The following is a 24032-nucleotide window of genomic DNA, read 5'->3' on the forward strand; positions in this document are numbered from 1 at the left end:
CCCTGAATGGTGACAGTTCATGGGGAGCGCGGGATGTCATGCCTGCTTCATGCCCCCCCCATGCTTGGGTCGCTGTTGCCTCCACTTTGAGGATGCAGGCGGCGGCAGCAGCAGCCTCCGCTGCGCGGCAGACGGAAGGAAGCACGCGCCTCAGGACACCGTGCGGCGATCCGCTCGCTTTTTCTGCAACTTCTTCCAGCCCGAACGATGCTGCCCCTGAAAACGGCTCCTTTTAAAAACGGCTACAATCAAAAAACAACCATTAATAATTCATTAGAGGCGCGCGGGTTCAGCGATTAATATCCAAATAGATTTAGATAAATCCTAATGAATGGAGCAGAAATGGCACCAGGATGCTCTGCTGATCTCTCCTTCACCTCCTTATCAATAATTGCTCTGAGTTAACTAAGGTAAAGGTAAAAAAAACACACACAAATAAATAATAAATATTCCAGTATTATGAGAAAAGGATAATTTTGGGGAAAACGAATAAATAAATATTTTAGAGGAATTCTTAAAACACATTCTGTCATTGTTTAAGGAAATTGAAGGAAGATTTTTGGTCATCCTGCCTCGTTTTTACCATGAGCTATTTTTATAGATGAGAAAATGTGAATTATACTGAAAAATATTCTCATTCTGGATGGTTTGGATTTGCTGAATGCAGGATCTGAACATAGAACCTGATAATAAAATCAGTTTCTATTATTCTCTGCATCAGAGATCAACATGAGTTTCATCCTTTGCTTCTGCTTCATAGGCAGCCAATACCAAATATAAATGGGTCTTTTCTGTGATGTCTGACAGACATTTCATTTATATAAATGGATAACGCTAATTAGTATCTATTCTAGTCATAAATATCTATCTAGTAGTAAATAACAGTATTAGTATCTGAAGCATCTCCCTATGGATGGCAGGTTTGGCCATCAAGGGCAGAAATCATATCTGAAATATAGAAACACACAAATCCAGCTTCTCTGAGCCAATAGAGATTTACAGTTTCACTTTTATTCTCTTCTGCCATTTCCATTTTATTTCATTTTTCATTAATAAAGAGTTTGTTTTAAAAAGAAGGGAAAAAAATGCTGCAAGTGATGAATAAATCCAGATTTTTTTTTTTTACATCCAAGGATGTGTTCCCAACCTTAATTTGATCTTTTTTTTTATTAACAGACTCCAGTGAGGCACATGCTGTAGCTTGATGAGTTAAAACATGAAAAAATAATAAAAGAAAATGATGGGGGGTCTTAGTTTTGATGCATTTAATGAAATGCAAAAAAAAAAAAAAAAAAAAACTGCAAATGATCAAAGCTGATGAAGGAAAAACCGTTTTCCATGTAATGCAAAGTGATCAGTGAGGATCTGCAGCTATATGTTTTTGGCATGCAGAAAATGAATGCATTGCTCTAGAAATGCAATAGTAGAGCAGATATTACATCACGCCAGTCCTTTCTGATTGCGATATTCTACACGTTGATGCTGTGATGAGGTTAATAAAATGTTTCTGTGCAGGAGGTTAGCTTCTGAACGCATACGCACACAGACGGTGTTTTTCTGGGTCTTCATCCATACAGGCACCAGCACACAGACATATGCTCCCTGAATAGGGAGATGATTTAGATGTATGGAAGCTGAAGTGGTAGATGATTGTAGCGTTACGTTCATGTCTCCTGTAGTGCTGGCAGACTGTGTGTGTCATATCTGGGGCTTGTCGCTCTCTGCTGTAGTAAAGAACATGCTTCCTGGATTTGTGCGGCCCTGCAGGGCTTGCTCTGCTGCACAGTGATTAAGGAGATATTTTCCTGAGGCACATCTTCACAATTAGAGGACATGGAACTGAAATGTCACTTCAGCATTTATGGAACATACCACAGATAAGACATTTCTGTCAGTAAGCCAGGTAACCACAGGGTCTGTCAGTCATATTTTCAGGATGTTGCATCCAAAGGTTTTTTTTCCCTGCAAACTTTGGCTTGCACCTCAGCAGGAATACTAAATGGTCAGCGGTTGTTGATGTGCTAATCATCACTTTCAAATGTTTCTAACTATTTAATCCCTTTGTTTTGTTTAGGGGGTAGTGCATTTAGCATTTTGAAAGTGAGCTTAGATGCTTGGCTTAGAGTCAAATCATTATTTCAGTGGAACTTCAGAGGAATTTAGCCTGTTGGGATACTGGCATGTTGCCACAGCTGTCTGCGCGTCCCATTGTCCTGCTTAAAAAAGCAAGAACACAAAACTCCTCTTAAAGCAACATCTTTACTTGACTCTAATAATTCATATTTTTCCAAAATTTGAGTGATATCACATGGCCTTGGGATAGTGGGGAGCTGTGTGCAACAGCAGGGGAGTTCTTTTTTGTTATCCATCCTTGCATTATTTATGAATTTTCATTCCAGGAATGCAGTAGCCGCTGGCACTGTAATGCTTCCCCTCTAACATTGGAGTCGTTCACACGCTTTAGTTTCTGACCAGCAAGTTCCCAGCAAACTGAAAATATTCTTTACAAATCTTTTTTTTTGGGGGGGGGTTGAATTCATCAAAGAGTAGGATCCTTATTCTGCAGTCAGACTTTTAGCTGACAGCCAGTATGATGCGTCTTTAGCCACTTCTCCCACTGACTGATGAAAAACGGTAATTGTTGCAAAATGATGAAAAGTGTTTGAGCGGTTGCTGCCCTGCTGATCATTTCAGAGTAAATGACCTCAGAGAATCGAAGGACTAGCAAACACTATGGAACCACGCTATAACCACACACAGTGACCTGCCTGCTGCAATGCTGCTGCACGTCCTGCAGGGCTGATTGGAGTTTCTGTTACACATCCACGTGCTCGACCTCTGAGTGAAGCAAACTGTCAGCACTGTGACTTTAAAATGGAATGTTGTCAAATTACCCTGCTAAAATTTCCCTGCGGTTAGTGAACGTATGCAGCGGGAATATGAGATATAGGGATGCATTGGCTTCAAATTTAAACTCAATATTTAAAGTATTTATAGGGATTACAGTAAAAGTAGCAGTGAAAACTTCCTTCGCTTCTCTCACTGTCCTCGTCACACAGTCCGTCGTCACTAATATAAAATGAAAAACGTGTAAGAAAGGAAAGTACTGTATGTGTTTTGATAAGTTTAAATTGCATTTATTTTATTTTTTTTTTTTTGCTTGCCTTTGCCTCAGTTTGAGTCCCTCTTTAAAACATCTTAACTCTCCTCTATCACTTTAAGAGAAATTTAATCGGTAATGTTTTTGGTTTAATATTATCAGTCGCCACCTTTTATTAAAAGCAAATAATGGAATTGGGTAGAAGTCAAAGAAATGTATTTTAGAGAAAAAAACTTGATTTTAATATCTTCTCTTGTTGAGCAGATATGTACGGAGCCCCTCTGATGACATGGTCAAAAATGTTTTTTAATTGTGGCCACGAAGTAGTATTTCGTGGCCACGCAATAAGTATAACGAAATACTTATTAATAATATTAATATCATTCCTGGACAACTGGGTAAGCAAATCAAGCGCACCTTAGAGAAGGCGCGCTCGATTTGCTTACCCAGTCGGTCTCCGCCTGTCACGTGACGTTTGTTGCTAAGACGCCATTTTAGGTGGAAAAGGCGTAGTGTAAACAACCGCAGCATAGCTAAACGAAGGACTAAAGGCCCGTTTCCATAGCAGCCTGTCCAAGATAAGTCATTACAGTTAACATAAGCCTGAAAACAGGGGCGGATTTATTGATATTATTAAGTATTTCATGCGCACGATAAAAATACTACTTCGCCACAATTAAACATTTTTTTTGGCCATGTCATCAGAGGGGCTCCGTAGATATGTGTTTAGTGTTAAGTAACATATTTCATTTTGGCAAAAAAATAAAAGTATTGTTGGTAAAGATGTTTCTCTTTGATGCCATTTTTCATTGGATAGATTTTGGTATTTATTTATTTTGGATTTTTCCTTTATAATCGGACACATTTAAAGCCCATCCACTGCCACCTTTATATGACATCATTTTTATCCAAGTCCTGAAATCTAATCATGACAGGATGATATTATGAACAGATAGAAAATAAAAACTCTGGATGCAGCCATGTTAATGAAAACACTTTAAATAAATACTGCAGACAGATCTTTTTACAGACATATTAAACTCATATTTATTTTACTAAATTGGTATGTAGGAGTTATGTGTGAAGATTATTAGCAGGTTTTTTTCATTTATTTATTTCTTCTTGTTTTTTGGAACCTTGGTTCTAATAATGTCGTTATTTGCTGTTAAATTGAATTTCCTTTAGAAATTAATGTGCAAAATGAGTGAAGATGATCCTTTTACATTTAGCCTTTTAGAAGTTCTTTATTTTCGTTGTTTCTGCTGCCTTTTCACTCTCTGTACCAAAATAAAACATAATTCAACCTATAAAGCAACATTAGTGGTGTCTAACAACAGAAAAACTTTCAACAACAATAGTCACACAGGTGCGCAGGCTGATACACACCTGACGACCAAGCCTGAGGCAGTTTACTAGAAAGTACGGCGGCTTTGCCTCAGATGCTCTCTGCTTTGGACTCTGTTTGCTTGGCTGTGGTCAAAAGTCAGGAACTCTACAACAAAACTTTAAAAACCCGTACAGGTTATGAAAGAGTTTAGATTATGGAAAGAGAGCCGCAGCTTCTGTCTTTCTATTCCAGAAGCAGATGAATTAAATTTATAAGGAGCTTAATTTAAAACTCTTTACAGTGTTTATAACTTTAAAACTATCAGTTGGTCTTATGGTGATTTAATGAAACCTGTTGGACAGTTTAGAAAAATAATTCTTTATTTATCTTTTGATTAAAAGGGATTGAACTATGGTGGAAACAAATAATCGGATTAATTACGATTAATTGATTATTGAAATAATCAACTAATTCAGTAAATGATTGATTGTTAACTGACAGAGACTCTAAAACGTGCCTTTAGCTGACGGAGCGTCCCACTTAGAGCAGCAATTGTACCAAGATTGTAAAAACGTTTCTCATCCGTCAGTCGGCTCTATTCAGAATCCACAAGTGGAAAACTTTTAGTTTCACCTGCTTTAATTCCATAAAAAGTTTTTTTTTTTTTAGGAAACTTTTTCTGTCCGATTATTAATCAATTCATAGAAAAAATAATTGACAGATTAATCAATTTGCAAAATAATCATTAGTTGCAGCCCTAAATTGAACCGTATTTTCTTTTTTAGTAATTAACCACAAAATGAAATCTCTTGTGTTTGATAAAGCCCAGAATAATGTTTATATCTGAAATAATATTAGCTACCATCATTGAACCAGTGATGGGAAACATGTTGGCTCAACTCTTTCTTTGATGACATTGATTCTTCCTTTCTCTAATTTCTAAAGGTGTTTCAGGCTATGCCTTGCAGCAAGAAGGTTCTGGGTTCAATTCCTGGCGCAGAGTTATGTTGGGATTCATTGCAGTAAAACTCTACAGTCTGAGTAAGAATCTGCAGATAAAGTCTTTGGAAGCAGCTGGTTTGACTCTAAGGTGGCTTACATCTGCAATGACACATTTCTCATAGGTAAACTTTCATTAATTGAGTCAGCGGACGACTATAGAGGGAGAAAAATCAATTCCTGCCTCTCCAGACGCTCATCATAACATACTGTCCTTTAAAGTGAACCTCTTTTAGTTAGTGTCAAAATAAGTAGGTTAACATCAGCAGCATTCTGCTTTTGTGGTCAAGACGTAACCTGCAGGAAGTTTTTCCTCTAAGGGACCTATCCACACATGAATGTAATCAGCTGAAAGGTGCACATCTGTCCATGCAGCACAGGCAAATAGACGGCGTTAGTATGATTTTAATCAAGTTTGCACCAAACGCCTAAGAACAGTCGTCCTGCAGGGATCTCACCTGTTGAAAGATTCTTGCTTTTTTCAGGGAGAAATGGAAAATCTAAGAGATGACATGAAAATACGTGAGATACCATCAGTCTAAAACTCTACAAACCTTTGCTTGGTAAAAGATATGTTACCTTTTTTAATCCACTCATACTGCTCTATGGCAGGATGTTTTGACATTTATTAGAAGCGCTGTCCTCTCTATTGTTCCATTTGTTGATCTCTCCAATAAGATTCTTCCTGATCCAAACTACATTCCTACTAGCCAGAAATGCACATATAGATATCCTGCCAAAAATACAATTGTAGTAGTAAGAATAAACTTTCAAATACCTAGATATCTTTACGCATTTTTTTTTTTTTTAGTGGCCCTTTTGATAATTGTTAGCTTGACTGAATATATATTTCAGATGCCTTTCTTCCTAGTCAAAATGAACATTATCTGAAATATAAATTTCATACATCTGAGATGTATTTCTTACTAGTACAAATGACGTCGCGTTTCTGTTTCATGTGTTTTGGGCTTTTACTTCCAGATATCTAAAACAACATTCTTCCTTTCTAAAATAATGTTTTCCACATCTAACTGAAAGCTTTACTGGGCTACAGCTACAGTTGTGGTCTTTGAACGCCTCAGTGGATGCAGCGCTAGAAACTAGATCAGCCTAATAGAATAAAACGTGTCATGGAGACGAGGGGTGTTAATTATGATTATAAAACGTGTTATAATGTTAAAATAATGCAATAAAAATGTTTTTATGCAGTGAAGCACATTTTCACCCAAGCAGCGTTTGAAAAACATGGAAACACTTTTTCTCACTGGAGGGAATTATAAGGACTTGGAAATTTAAAATTTATTTCAATATTGAAAATATTTTTGATCATTGCTGCACTTTCTGGAATGAAAATGTCCATTTACTGTCTGAAAGCTGTACTAAACAAAACTTCATTTTATACAAACTGTGTAACACAAAATGACAATAAAAGTTATCTAAGTCTAAGTTACATATGTTTGTACAGATATTGTGTATAAAGTTAAAAAAAGATATTAATACATTTTATGTGCAGCTCTAGTATTAGAAGCTCTCTCTCGCTCTCCCTCTCTCTTGCGCGCTCTCTCTCTCGCTATATATATATATATAGCTGTGTGTGTGTGTTTTTAGAATAACTGTTTAATACAGAAAGTAAATTAAGAAATGCAAAACATACAAAATGTCTGTCATGTTTGAAAAGCTAAACTAACTCTAATAATGCCATCTGTTGTGCTGGTTTGTTACCAGTTTAACTCCAGTTCAGTTTTTTTCAAATAAAAATAACAGTAATTATTTTATTCTTATAAACCGTAATCAGTGGAATATTTCCCTTCTTTATTATTCATGCAGTCACTACCAGATCCGTCCGGAAACACCATCAGTCCTGCACGAACAGATATACATCCGGGTGTCTATAAATAACGTCATTATGGTACTAAAGTACTTATTTCTATCCTTAACTCACTAAAGGATGCTCATACACAGCTTTAAAAATGTTTTATGACTTTTGTGAGACTATTTTACTGCCTTTTCCATTTTTCTCTGTTAAACAGCTTCTTTGACGTCATCATGGGACACGATCAGTGCAGTAAATCTGATTAAACCAGGTTTATCTTCATTTTATTTCTTTCTTTAGATTACGCGCAATATACCATAATGTTAACGCCATAGGAAAACATAAAACTCAAATAGACTAGATTTAGGTTTAAATCCAAAGCTGATAAAGTTAGCACCTGGAAGTAGCGTAGCATCCCATTTCCTGCACCGATCAGGAACAGAAGGATAAAACTGAAAGTATTTATTTTCTCAGGAAAATAAATTATTAACCTTCAACATGTTACATTTTAGTAAGCTTACTATTTTTATGGAGGAAGAAATGGCGGACGCTCAGGACGCATCGAGCTTCCGGGACGGATCAGTTCCTGACGATGCCCATAGAGATCACTGACGGACATTTTGCAACCCTTCCTTACATTTATGTGGTTATAAAGCAGCTGCCATGTTTTCTGCTGAGTAAAACACTGATGTAAAAGACTTTATGTTTAGTGCGTCTTCATAAATAAGTTACATGTAGACTTTTTCAACATAAATGAAATGATTTATGTAGCAACAGGAAACCCACCAATGTTACACTGTAGATCTGAGCTCTAAACAAGTTCATCTGTTTCCTGCTGACTGGTAAATAGCCTCATGTGTATCATCAGTAATATTCATAGCTCTACTTTCTCCAGACGATCATGAATTATTAACTCTCAGAAAAGATGAATTGCTTCAAAATGGTTGTTGATACATCGCTGCTGGAAGCCATGCGTTCTACAATGGAGTGCATTAATGTAAAATCAAGTTGAAAATGTATTTGACTGTACCGCAGGGAGGCTTTATGCTGTTTAATTTAAGAACGTGGCCTGATCTGCCCATGAACTTTGGGATTCTTTGAAACACGTGCACCAATGGCCAAATGGACTTCATGTTGAAGAGACGTACGATCCCTTCACTCATACATTGTTCCTTCAAACATGTGCACCAATGGCACCTTAAATATGAAATTATAAATTCTCCTTGAACTTTTACAGCCCTCAAGGTTTCAGTTCCTTCTGGGATTTGAAGTTAATGTGAAGCAAAACATAATAGGAAATAAACAATATATGGTGAAGAAGTCAGAGGAGGTTTTTATGGCAAATAATGAACATACAGATCTGATTGTAGGCTTGTCAAAAGTATCGATACTGAAACCTTGTATCCGGATACAATACTCATTTTCAAAAGTATCGATATAGTGCTACCACCAGTGGCACCTAAACAGTCAATCATCTAAAGTGCAGAATAGACGAAAATGCACTTTCTGAACACTGTGTGATTGAATAATTCTACGCACTTTTCAGTTTCACACTTTTTTTCTGTAACAGCTGCAGCTGCTGAGAACTATTTTTGTTTCTTAACCAGTTTGGCTCGTGTCATTGTTATGTGTGCAAAGCATAGCCAAGGAAGGAACACTTAATTTTAATTTTGTAAGTTTTTTATCAAGCTTGCTTAATATTGTGCAAAGCAAACAACCTTAAAATATTCTTCTTATTGTTTATTGTATTTATTTATTGTAATTTTATTAATTAATGAAAATTTCTGTTGAATTTTGGAGTCTTTGTTTTTATTCTTGTGGTATCGAATATTTTCCTTAGTATCGTTATTGAGTTGAAAAGTTTATTATCGTGACAACCCTGTCTGATTGCACCATGATGAAATGTGGATGTTTTTCTTTCTTAGGAACATGGAAGCTTGTAAGACTTCCCTGTATGATGGATGGAAATAAACACTGATATTATCAGCTACATCATGGCTCCATGCAGGAGCAAAGATGATCTTCCAGCTCTCTGGGAAACGTTTTAAATATTCGCTTAATGGACAAAAACACAGAGAGGAACTCCAGGTTTATCTGCAGCAAATGTTGATCTGTATTGATCTTTCCTTTTTGTAAGATAACTCTAAAAACAGGCATAGTTATTTGGGCTGAAACAATTAATTGAATTAAACGTGATTAATTGATTATTGAAATAATTTTCACTCGATTCAGTAATCGATTAATAAATTAACTGGAGGATAGAGACTCTAAAACATGCCCTTAGCTGACAGAGTGACCCACTTAGAGCAGGAATGATGCCAAAATTGCAAAAAAATATATAAATATATTGCTTTAAAAAAATAGAAACGTCTATCCAGAACTCCTCAAGTGGAAAAGTTTTAGTTTCACCTGGTTTAATTCTGTATAAAATCTCCTTTAAGGAACCTTTGGCTATCGGATTATTGATTAATTAAAAAAATTATCATTACTTGCAGCCTAATAATTAGATTTCTATGTCAGCATAAGGCACCTGTGTGTTTATGTTGGTCAAATGGAAATCGAACGATTCATGAATCCATTGGAAGGAACCTTTCTGTATATCCTCTCCTGATCAGTAACCAGAATGGCTTCTCAAACGGCTCATAGAAAGATGACGTAAGAAAACCAAAGAAAAAAAACAAAACAACGCTTAAAGGATCCTTGCGGCGCACAGCAACCAATTTTCCAATGAAGCTGAGCTAATAGAGGCAAAGATGTAACAAACCCAAATGTTACAGCTGCTGCACCGCATGTCAGCCGAGCCGACGCATCCCCAGGAGGATCCTTTGAATATATTCATATATTGTTTTTTTTTTTTACGTCGTTACAAGACACACTGATTCGCATGAGGAGCAATAAAATGAGGGATGCAAATTTTTTAAGGGACAAGCACATTGCTGTTTTGCTAACCAAATTTTCTTTGAAAGACGAAAACGGAGGCTGCTGCAGAAAACAGAGCTACATAAATAGATAAGCAATGGGAGGTACATGATGTTGAAAGGAGCAAAGTGCCTGAAATTAATCTCTGTTATTTCTTAACAGCAAATATATTTTCCAATGGTTGGTTATTGATTTTAAAGCTTAAATAATTTGTTATTCTTGAAAACAGCTTCTGCTTTTTGCAATGGTACCTTTAGGCTAAAAGAAACAACAGCTAGATGTCTAGCAGCTATATGTTAGCAGTTCAGACTCCCACATAACCTCTTTCATAGCTTCTCACCGAAAGAAAACATTTCTGTTTTAACAGAATTCATTTATTTTCAGATGCACGTCCATCAAATGCTTTCTGCAGAATCCAAAATCGGATGAAGGGTGAGGTGAAGGATTCGTTTGTATTTGGTGATCACACAATGTTTAGATCCTTGATTATTAAAAGCTGTTTCTGTTGACGACAAGCGTCTGTTTGTGACGGCATAGATGGAAGATTAGCCCACTTAGCTCTCAGAAATCAATCTGCCATGCAGCTCAACGGCTCCTTTTCAGGGCCTCCTCTACAGGCCTAATGTTCTTTCCTCACTCATTTCACTGTAATCAACAACTTCATAAAGGAAGATGCACAGGAATTACTTTCTAAATTGTTAATCACCAAATCCAATTTTGGGAATCAATGCCATTGATTAGTCAATTAATTTAGCATCCATAATGCAACTATTCCGCTTTGCTCTGGGTATTTTGGGGAAGGGTTTAGTGGTCAAATGCATTATTGAAAGAGGCTTTTTACCAAGAAGTGGCTGATGCAGAGAGCTTAGGCGGCTGTCACTCATGGACTTAAGCTTTATTTGCAAAGCTAGTTAGCCTGAATGGCCTTGCAGTCCTATGGTGAGGGAGACATGTATTTATTTTTCAGGAGAGCAGGAATATGTTCTATTGAATGAGGCTTTGTCTTGTCAGGGATATTGATTTAGTAGCTTTGGGTCTAATGTTTTGTCTGGTTAAATGCCTGTTTTTCCTGTCGGCTGAAGCTTGGCTGTGCATGTCGATGTAAATACAGAACCAGTTTACAGTTTTACTGTACAGTAGGAGCCATTAAAATTACCCCACTTTCCTTCATGGGTTCTTGGCTGGCCCTTGGATGGGCCCCTACTATTCCCCTTTAAACATCAATCTTTGTACTAACATATTCTTTCCATCATGATTTATGGACATTAAGATGTAAAGCAGGAGTCTTCAACGTTTTCCAGGCTAAGGACCCCCAAACTGATGGTGAGATGGAGCGGGGACCCCCTTATTTTATATATTGTATGAAATAGTGTTCTATTAAACTGGTTCTATAGTCCCTCTATTACAGATGGAGTAATGTAACTAAAGTAATCCCTCTCTGGGATTATTAAAGTATTTCTGCTTCCTGGTTGATGGGACAGGTGTTGTGAATGAAACGGTGCCCAGCTTAATGTGTGTCGCTGAATGTGAGCATTGATGACTGAAAGACATCTTCTGCCTCCATTTATCTGTTTACTACAGTGTGTTGGATTCATGTTCATGTGGATTTAAAGACATTTCAATTAGTGGAAAATATTGCAGGGGGAATATAAAAAAAAGGTTTAGGTTATAGCTATCCTATACCTGTTTCACCTCTTTTCTCTGGTTCATTTGCATTTTTGTTGAAGACTATCTAAAAGTCATGTTTTTAGATATTTTATGCGTCAAATCTTGATATTCTTTCTCTGACTTTTTGAGGAACAAAAAAAATCTAGAGTCTATGTTTCTGTTCTTACTATTAAACTTATTGGAACAACAATAAAACATTTTTTTTTGTCAGATATTTGACTTATTTTTACTCAGAAACGCAGATCTGCATTGATGACTGAGACATTTTCTGCCTCCATTTATCTGTTTACTACAGTCTGTTGGATTCATGTTAATGTGGATTTAAAGACATTTCAATTAGTGGAAAATATTGCAGGGGGGAATATAAGTCTAACTAACCAAAACTTCGTGACCCCTATGCAGTACCTCTGCGGACCCCCTAGGGGTCGCGGACCCCCTGTTGAAGACCTCTGATCTAAAGGGAAGCGCCGAGTCAGAGTAAAAAATATATGAAAGAGGGGTTTACTGCATTGGCTGGAAGTTGGAGGGGACTTAGCTGCCATACGGCTAGCGTTTGACTGGGAACGGCCATTTTGAATTACCGCTACTGTATGTTTCTCCTTTTAAGGCAAAAAGTCTAAGATTCCAATCATACAATAACATTAAATCTTTACAATGAGATTTATGAAGAATACAGTGATGCTTCCAAAGCAAAACCCTTTTTTTTAAACTTATAAAAAAAGCAAATTCAGAAAAGGAAATAGTTTGGAAACTAGAGGAGGACCACAGGCATCATATTCAGGTCAAAGCACTCACCTTCATATTTCACCTCAAACTAAATGTAATAGAGAGACTATATAAAAACTGCTTGGTGGAAACTAAAAATGTGAAAATGCATATACTTAAATTCCTGAAAGTAGTCACAGAAAGAAATCGAACCCCATGAGAATTTTTCATGTTATCAAACTGGGAATCTCATATATGACCATGCAGCATCATTTGTCTGCTTCCTTCTTTTTGTTTACTCCTTGGCCTTATGGGGAATAAACAGAAGGATTTAGACCATAGAGCCCTAGAAGGTGGATATCATGAATAGAAATGCTGCCAGTAACCAGTGGGAAAATGATTGTAACGTAGTGGAGATCTGACAGGGAGAAGGAGGCTTTAACTGCAGTCAAGATATAAAAGCGTCCTTTGAAAAGTTTAAGCCGAGCAACTCTTTCGCTCTGGGCCACACTGAGAGAGCATGAATACTGTAGGACCTTATGGATTTCTCCATGCTGCTCAGGCGTGCAGTGCCGATGTGGGATTTGAGCCGTGTCCACTATAAATAGTCAAATGGTCCAGGATGGCTTTGCAGCCAACTGACAGCTCCCTGACAGGAACCGATCTGCTCGCTGAGGGGACACACACTTCATTTCCTGCTTTTCAGTCATGCTCTCTCTCTGAAGTGAGCCGGGACGTAATTAGGTCTGCTTGGCGACTTTGTCACCTCTGTGACTTGCACTGTAAACGTGCATTAACCTTGGCATGTGGAAAAATGAAGGTATGAAGCAGGAGCTGAGAAGTACAGACACTGCAGGCGAACAACAAGCAAGCGTTCGCCTGATATTGTCTTTACTGTAGGGGGCCGGTAAAGACTGTTGATTCTCTGCAGCATGTGGGTGGTCAAGTGTGTTGTTTTTCAGAAACTGTGAAATGCTATAAGTATGTGTAGGCGCAAGGGCAGTGCCTGTGTGTCCGTCTGTGGCTGATTGTCAGCGTTTCCTCTCTGAACCCTCCCCAGGATGCTGTAGGCATATCCAGCGCCATGGTTGCATGTTTTAAACGGAGCGTTTGCGTGCGTGGGGTGCAGGGTGGGGTGTGGAGTATACACCACATTACATGTTCTGCTGGTAAACTCAGTATTAGCTGCAACAGATTTCAGGCTCGGTCAGCTATGAAAGCACAGCTACGTGAGGAGAGTGCCACTGCCGCCTCCCACCGTTAGCGCGCCCTTATCCACTAATTAAAACCCTCTATCACTCCATGTCTCACTCAGCAATCTCTCTATCCTTCAGTTCCTCTAACTTTTACTGTGAAATCCCTCCATTTCTCATTATCTGTCCATCACTCTTTTTATCCTTGTTGGGCATTTGCCTTTTCTCAGCAGGCGCTGAAGGCTACCAGTTGGTGGTATTCTGTTTTGTTGTGTTTGTGATGGTCGAGGTATAACGGGGTCCTGTGGGTCCTTCAGGGTTTTTTCATCACAGTAGTCCCTGTCACATGCCTGAGGAGTCATGGCGATGCTAACGAATGGAAGTGAAGTTTCTTAGGCCTCGTTTCTCCATGAACACTTATACAGCACACACACTCTCCCTCCAGGAGAGGCATCTTTCTCTGACAGCCCGTTGTTTACTCCCGTAGGACCTGTAGCCTGGATCTGCATTTGCAGCTGGAAATTGTGACGCTGTTTTCATCCGATGATTAAGTCATTGCTTCGGGAGACAAAAAAAAAAAAAAAAAAACAAGTCTGCAAGCAACAATAGGGATTGTCATGATTTGACTTTTCAAGCATCTGCTGTAATAAATTTGTGTTGCAACGTGAACATTTTTCCTCATCACCATTCTGCAGGCTGGTGTGGCCGGTTTAGCAAGTGCAATTTCCTCCTCTCTGCACAAACAAGCTCCAAAGCAAAAAATAGTGTCATGGCCGGAGCGAACAAACAATGTAGATCCCCTCTTCTGGTGTTTCTGGGCTCTTATGAAAATAAGATGCTCTCTGCATGGTGGAAATGCATTTGTAATCCTTCAACTATACTGTATCAATAATCTGAGAAGCTAATATTGTCGGATGGCGCTCTGCTCTCTCCATCCGCCTTGTTTATTTACCCAAGTGAAACTCAATTTCTCTCCTCTGTCTGGCTCCAATCCTCTCTGCGCCTCACTCTTTTCCTCTCCTTCTAGCCTCCTCGCTTTCTCTCCCTCCTTTTTTTGTTTGTGGCGATTGGAGCTCGGTCGCAGGAGATATTGGGGAATAGAAATCGCTTTTGCTGTCGTGGTTCTTGGCGGCCGTGCACAAGGATTTCTTGTGTTGTTTGTGTTCATGTTGGACATCCAAAGGGGGAGCCGCCCCTCTGAGACGACTTGTAGTCTAAATCCAGTTTAAAGGCAACTTTGTATTCCAGTCTGTGTTGCTCCTCTAAGCAGATTCACAAAAAAATAGCACACTGGGCCACAGTTTGAATAAATAAATGGATGGGAAATGGGGGGATAAAGCGGGTGAAGGGTCCCATTAGATATTATTGCATCTGTGAAGCCGTGGATTATCACTCCCTCGTTGTTGTATGTTTGGCTGAATTTTGTGTGTGTAGCAGGGAGAGAGAGGGAGAAATGGAGGGTTAGAAACAAAACAAAAAGGGTTATTCAAAGTTGAGAGAATGACAAGGATCAGAATGTAATGCGATGCATGTGCTGCACTCTGCGTTGTCACTCTGCATTAATGTTAAATTGACTGCTGAAGAGTTCATTACACAGTGATTAAATATTGATTAGAGATGAATTAGGAATGAAACCTCACAATAACATGTACATACATTGTCAATACATGCAAGTACCTACTGTTAATCCTTTTGTATGAAAAGTAAAGTACAGCTCATTTGATTAGGGTTGTTTTATGAGCGGTACCTATTAACAATGGAACATGAGAGTCGATGTAGATGACTTTACCAGGAAGAATTATAGAAATATATGAGTTACCTGTTTATGTGGGACAACAAATACAATAAATATGAAATTGAATAAATAGAAATATGATAAGTTTTTCATTTTTTAAGCTTTTGGGCTTCCAAATAATTTTAAGATAATTAGCTTTATAGCCCTGAGGTTATTTTAGGTGCCGCATTGAGATGAAGATATAGGCCTGAATCCCATTTCCCAAAGTCTTTCTCCCACTACCCCTATAAATATTATACAAAGAAATAAGGCTGTTAGAAGCTGAGCTGTTAGCAGTGCTTGTTGATTTCTACATATTGTCTGCATGTTTCATAAGAACAGTCATCAGTCTTGCTACAAAAATCAGCATGCATTTGTTATGCTTGTCACAGAAGAAAAAACAATTTTTAAAAACACTCTGTTGAAAAATAAAAGCACATGTAATAAACGTGGGACCCAGAATTTAAGGTGAGACAGACAGTGGGATAATTCAAAGCGTTTATTTCAAACAAACTAGCAGATCTGGGAATCTGCAGCGGCTGCAGCTACAGCGTCTGACTGGAAGCTCTGGTAGAGAGAAACACAGATTAGTGACTGCGATAATCAGACGGAGGATGATTATGTACATGTAAGCCACTAACCGGGTTTAACAGCACAGTCCAGTGTCCAAAGAACAGGGATGGTTCCAGCCAGTCGATGCTACAGAGTTCCTGCAGAGCTGACAGGAGGCCGCAGACAGGCAGGCGAAACAAAGGCTCAGGAATCATCTGCCGCTGTTGGCTGGGAAACCTGGAGCCTAAACTGGAAACTGGAACAGGTGCATCTGATGAGGAACAGGGCAGAGCTAGACAGGTGAAGGAAATGAGCAATCAAGCCAGAATCATGAAACTATGAAGTATTTAAAACATGTATGGTATATCTGGTAATATGTTAAAAAAAACAAAAAAAAAAACAAGTTAAACAATATACAAAATGGACATTAGGGCTTGCAGAAAGCCCTTTACAAATACTTATTTAATATTAATCATAAAATGCAGTGAAAATATACTTAAGAATGGGGAAAAATTGTGTTTTTAACTTTGGTAATAATTCAGAATGGGATGGATGGATGGATGGATGGATGATGGATGGATGGATGGATGAACGATGATGGATGGATCAATGAATGAATGATGGAGGATGAAAGGATGATGGCTGGATGGATGGATGATGGAAGGATGATGGATGGATGAATGATGGAGGATGGATGTAATGTTTTGCCCTGAAAGTTAATTAAAATCTTAAATCAAAATCCCAGTTTAGTTCATTCGTATTCAAACGTGAATAGAAGTAGATCCTATAGAGCCGCCAGCGCCCCACTTCCAGCAGCTGTGTTTAAAACTCTTATTGGTAGAAAACAAATCTTTCCAATTTCTATTCTACAAAACTTTCATCAATTAGACTTTCAAAATAAAAGTAAAATGATTTCTACGCTAATTTCATGATAGAAGCAGTGAGGTCTTTTTACCAGAGTCATCCTGTACATTATATACTCCATTGCTTAACATGAATTTAAAAAATATGAAGAACATAAAATAACCTTAGCAGAACATTCACCCTACAGACAACGAAGCAGAGATAATTATTCCAACATTCTCAAATCTTTACCTTATCTCACCTCTCTGTTTGTCTCCTGTTTTGATGGATCCAAATCAAAGATCTGCTTCCCTCTGCACACTCCAATCTAGCCTGGGTGTTCAGCTCAGGTGGCACACTGACTTTTTCCACAGAACGCCCATGTGTCTTGTTTGAAGTGAGCTTGGCTCTAGGAAACAACCTCCAGATTTAAACATCAAACCCAAGAATCAAGCCCCCCTAATGGGCACCCCACTGTGGGCAAGAATTAGCTGGAATAACCCCCGCTAGCAGGCTTACTTCTCTAAATGCAAGGGCCTCGGAGGATGTGATACAGGGCTGGAAGGGCAAGAGAAAAATGGGAAACTGCTACAAAGAAGAACAGGAATTTACCAGGAGAAAGGTTTTTTTTTTTCCACATGTACAGTATATGTGCAAACAGGAAAACACACAAAGTGTTTTCTCTGTGCTTGGTATGTGGATGCTTGTGATGAGGGAACAAGACTGTGCGTCCTTGTGCAGCATTGCATGCTTTCATTCTTGCGTGTAAGAGGGTGGCAGACAAAAAAAGAAAGTGGGCGTCCGTAGAGACAGACAGCAGTCAGTGCCTCCAGCAAGCTCAGAGCTCACAGGCTAATGTATACTTGCACCAGGCCGTACCAGAGAGAAGGTGACACCAGTCAATCCCATTTTGACAGGGCAGCTGAGATAATAGCTGGCTTTGATTCCCAGCAATAACTCCTGCCAATCAAAATGAAAGGCATCATGATTGCAGGGAACCACAAGCGCGCATCGTAACAACTTACTGTAGACTGTAGTGTGGCTAACATAATTGGCTTCTAAATGTGCTTTTGTGTTTGGATTTTTTTTTTGTGGTGCTGTTGTTTAGATGAGAGCCAAACATCGATGGAGCACGCAGACAAATGTGGAGCGTTTGCAGATTCATGCCATGATAATGTCTGCAGGGGGTTGGGGTGAGATGAACATGCAAACTGCTTGGCCCATATTCTGACAGTTTACTGTCAAGGGTCAGTGGGCGGTCTGCATGTGTGCACAGGTGCCGCCACGTGGAGAATATGGAGGTGAGTGCAAGGCCAGGGGAAGGAGCCTTTCAGGTGGAATAAAAGCATTACTGCAGTGGTGGAAAGGTCAGCTGTAAACCTGTATCAGACTAGTGGTGATCACCCTATGCTGCAGATCTCTGAGGTATTGAGCAGGCACGCTCTAATGGCTTTGATATATGAACTACAGGACTCCCTGAAGAGGTCAATACCATAGCACTTTGTCTCTATGGGCAATGACCCTCTCAAGCTCCATTTAGAAGCTTTATAACTGCAGGAAATAGGCTGGAAAGGCCTCGAACAGGGCATGCTAAAAGAGAACTAATATGAATGAAGTATTTTCTAATCACTTCTTCTATGCTCTAAACGTAGTCCCAATCAATCATTAGTAACGCTAATATAAGTGTGGGACGGTGGACACTATCAGAAGCTGATTTCAATGTGATTGAGAGGCGCAGCAGAGAATGTGAGCTGAATGAAACTACAGTAAAACAGCTGATTTATCATCCTTCCTTTTGGGAGACCAATGACACTGAAAAGACTGTTGTCAAAAAGTATTTCATCATCACTTCACAATGATGGTGAAGCTCAAACGAGAGTTATAGACCTGGGCATTGGTGACGTATTTGATGATTTATCTGGAGCTGGTGAATGGTTGTCTGTAAAATGGAGATAAAGCTTAGTTATTAGTGCGAGCAATGCCGGCCACTGGCAGAACAATCAACCTTGTTTGATTTAAGCCATTTTTCTACAAACACATGAAGGTAAAGAGGCTGCTGGCACTACGTTTGCGTATTGATCGGATGGTAACCTTTAGTGTGAATTATGAAAGAAGATACATGCTCTGTATAAATGCTCTCTGTAATTGGAATTAACAGATGCTGTTCCTATGTGGTCAATAACGAGCCTCATGTGCTATTTTTCTCTGTGCAGTCGTCTTTAGCTCTTATTCCTCTGTGGCTCTGTTCTCCAAACACTGGATGTTGTTGTTTTTTCATGGCTGTTTATGTATTCCTTTAAAAAAATAAGAACATCAGGTTGAAAATATATTAAAGGCATCAATGTAGCCTGAACAGAGAGGCTTGGTTAGTCTACTTCAGGGGTGTCAAACTGGTTCCAGAAAGGGCCGAGTGGCTGCAGGTTTTCTTTCCAACCAAGCACTAGTACCAGACTTCTATCATCTCATCAAGTTAGTCCAGTCTGAACATGATGACATTATGAAATGACTGGAGTCTGGTGTGTTTTTGCTTGGTTGGAAAGAAAACCTGCAGCCACTCGGCCCTTTCTGGAACCAGTTTGACACCCCTGGTCTACTTGCTCAGCTTTGACCACTTTTTCACCCCTTTAGTGCCTCTTTCGCACTGAAAATAACGCGTCAGCCTGTGTTTTTCAAACACCCTCCCTGGCAGCTGTGTGGCCTCTGCCCCCCGCCACATCATGTCTGGTAAAATCATCATGCTGGGTTAGCCTTGATGATGTCACCAATGCTACAGAAATCAGGAAAGTAAACAATGGAGAGCAACATGGAAGGAAGCCAGGGCGTAGGCTTTATTGTTTCTCTCTATTATCTGTCTGAATCTCTCTCCCCAGAGCTAATCCATGTTTATCGTGTAACAACTGGCAACTGGCGCAGCGTGTTGATGTCCGTACGTTGCGTTCAATGGTGTCACGTAAATTAGTGGGTCAACTCGGCTCTGCTGTTCCCACAGCAGGCCAATAAGAACCGAGGAGATTTTAACGCGAGTCTTTTGATGCAGGTAGACGCGCGTCTATAAAGGCCTATTGTTCCCGGTGTTCTGTCAGATGAGCATACGTCAGACCAGCATACCCATAGTTAACACGAATGGACAAGACATCAGATTTACGTTTATTCCTTTAGTTTATCACAAAAAATAGACTTTAAACTACCTAAATGGGCGTGTATCCCTTTAGTTATGTACAAAAGAAAACAATTTAAAGTCAGATCGCCATACGCCTAAAAAAACACCAAAAAATAAGTAATGAAATAGTTTTTTTTTATGCATGATTAAAGGGATAGACGCCCGTTGAGGTAGTTTAAAGTCTATTTTTCATATAAAATTAAAGTGATAAACTAAAGGGATAAACTGATATTAACTATGGGTATGGTCTGGTTTAAACTTTTTTTCGGGCAGAGGGGAAGGATAGAAGTTTTTTGTGGATGCGTTTATTCTCTAAAATCAAGCCTGTCTTGATTGTTCTGAGACTATTTTCCTTTCTTCTCATATTTGTTTCTTCCTTTTCAGAGTCTGTCCTCTTTGCCTTGGCTTTGCTGAGTGACTAAGTGGATCCCTACGAACCATGGAGGAGATGGACAGCAAACCCTACCAGCCACTGTCAAAAGGCCGCCATGAAATGGAGATGTCCTACACCAGCTCGTCTGACGAGAGCGAGGACGGTCGTACTCATCATCGATCCTACACCTCCAGAGAAACCCTGCCTGACTTCACTCATGAGCTTCGTCTCACTCTCGGGTCACACCGTGACAGACAGAGCAACTACAGCCAACCACAATCAGGTAGCCTCAACACTGCTAATAGTCAGGAGGACATTTAAGCTTATTGTGGTCACCAGGATCAGAAAACACTGATTATTGTGAGATATTGGGAAGATTGAATGAAAATCAATATCTATTGAACCCATTTTAGAGTATTCTAACATTATTTTCTAGTATCAAAATAATTCCTTGTTTTGAAAAGCATGAACAATAATCTCTGCTAGCTCCTCATATACCTTAAAAAAAAAAAAAACTACCATGACAGAATATTTTAGATGTTTAAAAAGGAATTGCAGGGGACCAGCCAAGGACCCATCCAGGAAAGTGGGGAAATTTTGAATGGCTACTGCTGCAAGTTGCGTAAAGTTGAAACCATAAGTGTTATGTCAGCCTGTATTTAATACTAGTTAATAAACTAAAGTATCAAATTGATCAACCAGCTGACAACAGGCTCTCTGCAGGATTCAGCAACCTCACTGGTTCTCTATCAAGCAATCTAACATCCGTTTGTTTTTACCCTTTGTTAGAAAATATAGGAAGGAGAAATTCTGCATTAAATACTTATTTGAAACAGCTACTAGATTTCAGATGAAATAAGATCATGATATATATGTTTAATTTACCTAATTCTATTGGTAAAATCTCAAACTGATCCATTCCTGATATTTTAGACACACATAAGACTCCACAGCCAGAGGTCCCTGAACGGACGTATGTGAATTACCTGTTACTGTCCACAATGAACCAAAAGGACAGTCTGAGGCAGGCAATTACCTCTTCTACGCTGAGGCCATATTTCTCTCCCTCAGCTAAACTAGGTCACCCCACACCTATCTGGCCTCACCTGAGGAAGAACACCACCCTTCATTACAAGCACTCGCAGTCAGACATGGGCTGACAAAGGCACACACTTGGGTTGACACGTGCACACTGAAGCTTTCCTCCCTGCCACTGACGGGAGAAGAAATAGGCCAAAGCCTGTTGTGATGGATGGGCTTTATGCAGGTCATGTGAGGTGTGAAGAGAAAAATTGCACCTTGTCTGGAAAACTCTGCCTTATCAATCCATGCTCTCTCTGCTCCCTCAGCCCCCTTCTACTCTATAGGACCTGCCAAAAATCATTACAAGTAGAAAAATCCATTCATTGCAGATACAAATCCTGAGAATTAGGGAAACTTTTGGGTTTGATGGTTTCAGCACCACCTGGAAGAAAGGTGTCCTGCTGGTCGCTACACAACAACTCTACAGGCCGTTAGCCATCATGCTTCAGTATCTACAAGGAGACCACGGTGTCTAAAAGCACGAGTGTTCTGCTGCGGCTTAGCAGCCTTCCTGGTTCTATAACAAACATCCTCTCCAACCATCAGTGTCATATGGTGAGGAGTAGAAGGCCCCCAAAGCAGCCCTTTAAATGTCAATGGCAGCCGCTTCTGCGAAGCACATCTGTTCATCTTTGGGCAACAGAGTTATATATAGTCTCCCCTATCTAAGTAACCAACTGTTAAGGGGAGATCATTGCCTCCAGTGACATTTTTAATGGATTACAGCGTTCCTGACAAAGATCAGCCAATTCCTCCCTCTTCTAATTCCCCACCCAGGCTCTTCATATTTCCCTTCATCTGTTAAACTGACACATCTTTTTCTCTCCTCCCTTCTTTTCCTTCTCTCTCCTTTTCCAGATGTTTATTTTTGCTTCATTATGATTTTCTTTCGCTCAGCCTCCATCTCACCTTTTCGTCTTTTTTTTTTTTTCTACAGTGCACCTCTCTCTGCTACTGCAAGCCTGTTTGCATAGCAGAAAACAGTGTTGATTGATGGACTGATAAAGAGCTCCATCCACATCCCCAATTGTTTCACACTGCATCAGAAAGACAGCCAAATAATTAGTTTTTGTTAGCTTATTAAATTAATTAGCTGTATAAACTAATCAATTCCCGCTTATTAGGTCTACAGAACTCAGAATTTTTTGCAGTCTATTATAAGCTGTCATATGAGGGTGTTATCATTTGGGAAATCAGAACATCCAGTAAAAGTAAGAAAACAACAATTTCCTATTTTAAACCTCTTTAGGTAAACTCACTTATTTTACTGTCTTACTGTCATCCTGAGCTTATTTAGTGGATCTTCAAAGTCAAAAGCTTGGCTTATTTTTGCTAGCTTGGGCTTTACATCTGTAATAATAGTTCACACACTATAATTCCTTTTTATTCCCCTCTTGGAGCCGTCCGTCCTTCTATTTTTGGTTTGGTTTGCTGATGGTCATTTAATAATAAGGAGGCTATTTTCTTTGTGCTTTTATTGGTCAAGTTACCAACGATTATAAAGCATTCTTGAAAAAACACACAGCTTACCTCAGTAGTGTGCATGTCCATCTCTTTATGACCACAGTCTTCTCATTATTCTATAACTTATTCTTCCTGGATGATCAGATGATCTGATGTGGAGAGAAAGCAGCTTTAAAAACAAAGAGTGAGTTCACTGTTCTTTATACAAAATAAAACCCAGCTAAAAGGCACCAATATAATCCAGAGGCCGCTCTGCCACAAGCTGCTCTTCATCTGCAGTAATTACCGCATGCTACATTTATGTTTTTTAAAGAGATTTTTATTTCATTTTAGTTTGATTTTATATATTAAAACTAAATTGCAGTTTGCTGTAAAAGCAATGCACACTCTATTCCACAAATTCTTCCTATTTCACTAAGAGCTAATCCAAATTTTTCTCCAGTGGTGTTTAGATTTCACTATCTCTTTATTTCTTTACTATCTTTTTATTGTTTAGGGGTGTTTTGTAAGAACTCCATGTTCATTCTAAGCCAGGTGCTTCATTAAGGTTTTATAAAGACAGTCATTCTTTTTAAATTCTTTTAATATGGTAAATTCTAAATTAAGAAATATTTCCTTAAATATATAAAAGATAACCTTGTTTTCTGTGGAAAAATCATTATCAAATTCTGAAAAAATACAGACATTTTAATCTAATTCTTATAGAAATATCTAGACCCCATGTCAGGCTGAAGGGAATTCAAATAGTTCTTAAACAGCAAATATTTTCTTTCACTTTTTATCTAAATTATTTGTCTTTGTTTTCATGATCTCTCTTAACTTGGAAAGACAATTTATTTTTTTAGCCAAATTTTAAAAGGAAGAGAAAACACCAGACAGTGGCATAAAAGAGGCAGGTTAAACATTTATGATCATTACGATAATGATTTATTGTTAAAAAGATCATGTCAAAGGAAAAGTATTACTTTCAATTCTATTCAGTGTATTTCTATAGCTCCAATTCACATCATGTCATCTCAGGTCACTTTCCAGTTCACCAGATCATCCAGTCAGATTGAT

At 38.8% G+C, this 24032-nt stretch overlaps 1 protein-coding gene across 1 annotated transcript in view; it reads left to right on the top strand.

The window, feature by feature from the left end:
* Positions 1-24032, top strand: part of LOC107098829 (teneurin-1-like) — a gene marked incomplete at its 3' end in the record, with an annotated part of 205708 nt that overhangs the window by 823 nt on the left and 180853 nt on the right. The window contains exon 2 of the mRNA XM_015396686.1: positions 20438-20709. Within this exon, the coding sequence (XP_015252172.1) occupies positions 20493-20709 (217 nt within the window). The remainder of the gene's footprint in view (positions 1-20437; positions 20710-24032) is intronic.

Source organism: Cyprinodon variegatus, unplaced genomic scaffold, assembly GCF_000732505.1.
Source record: "Cyprinodon variegatus isolate N-32 unplaced genomic scaffold, C_variegatus-1.0 Scaffold814, whole genome shotgun sequence".
NCBI classification, from domain to species: domain Eukaryota; kingdom Metazoa; phylum Chordata; class Actinopteri; order Cyprinodontiformes; family Cyprinodontidae; genus Cyprinodon; species Cyprinodon variegatus.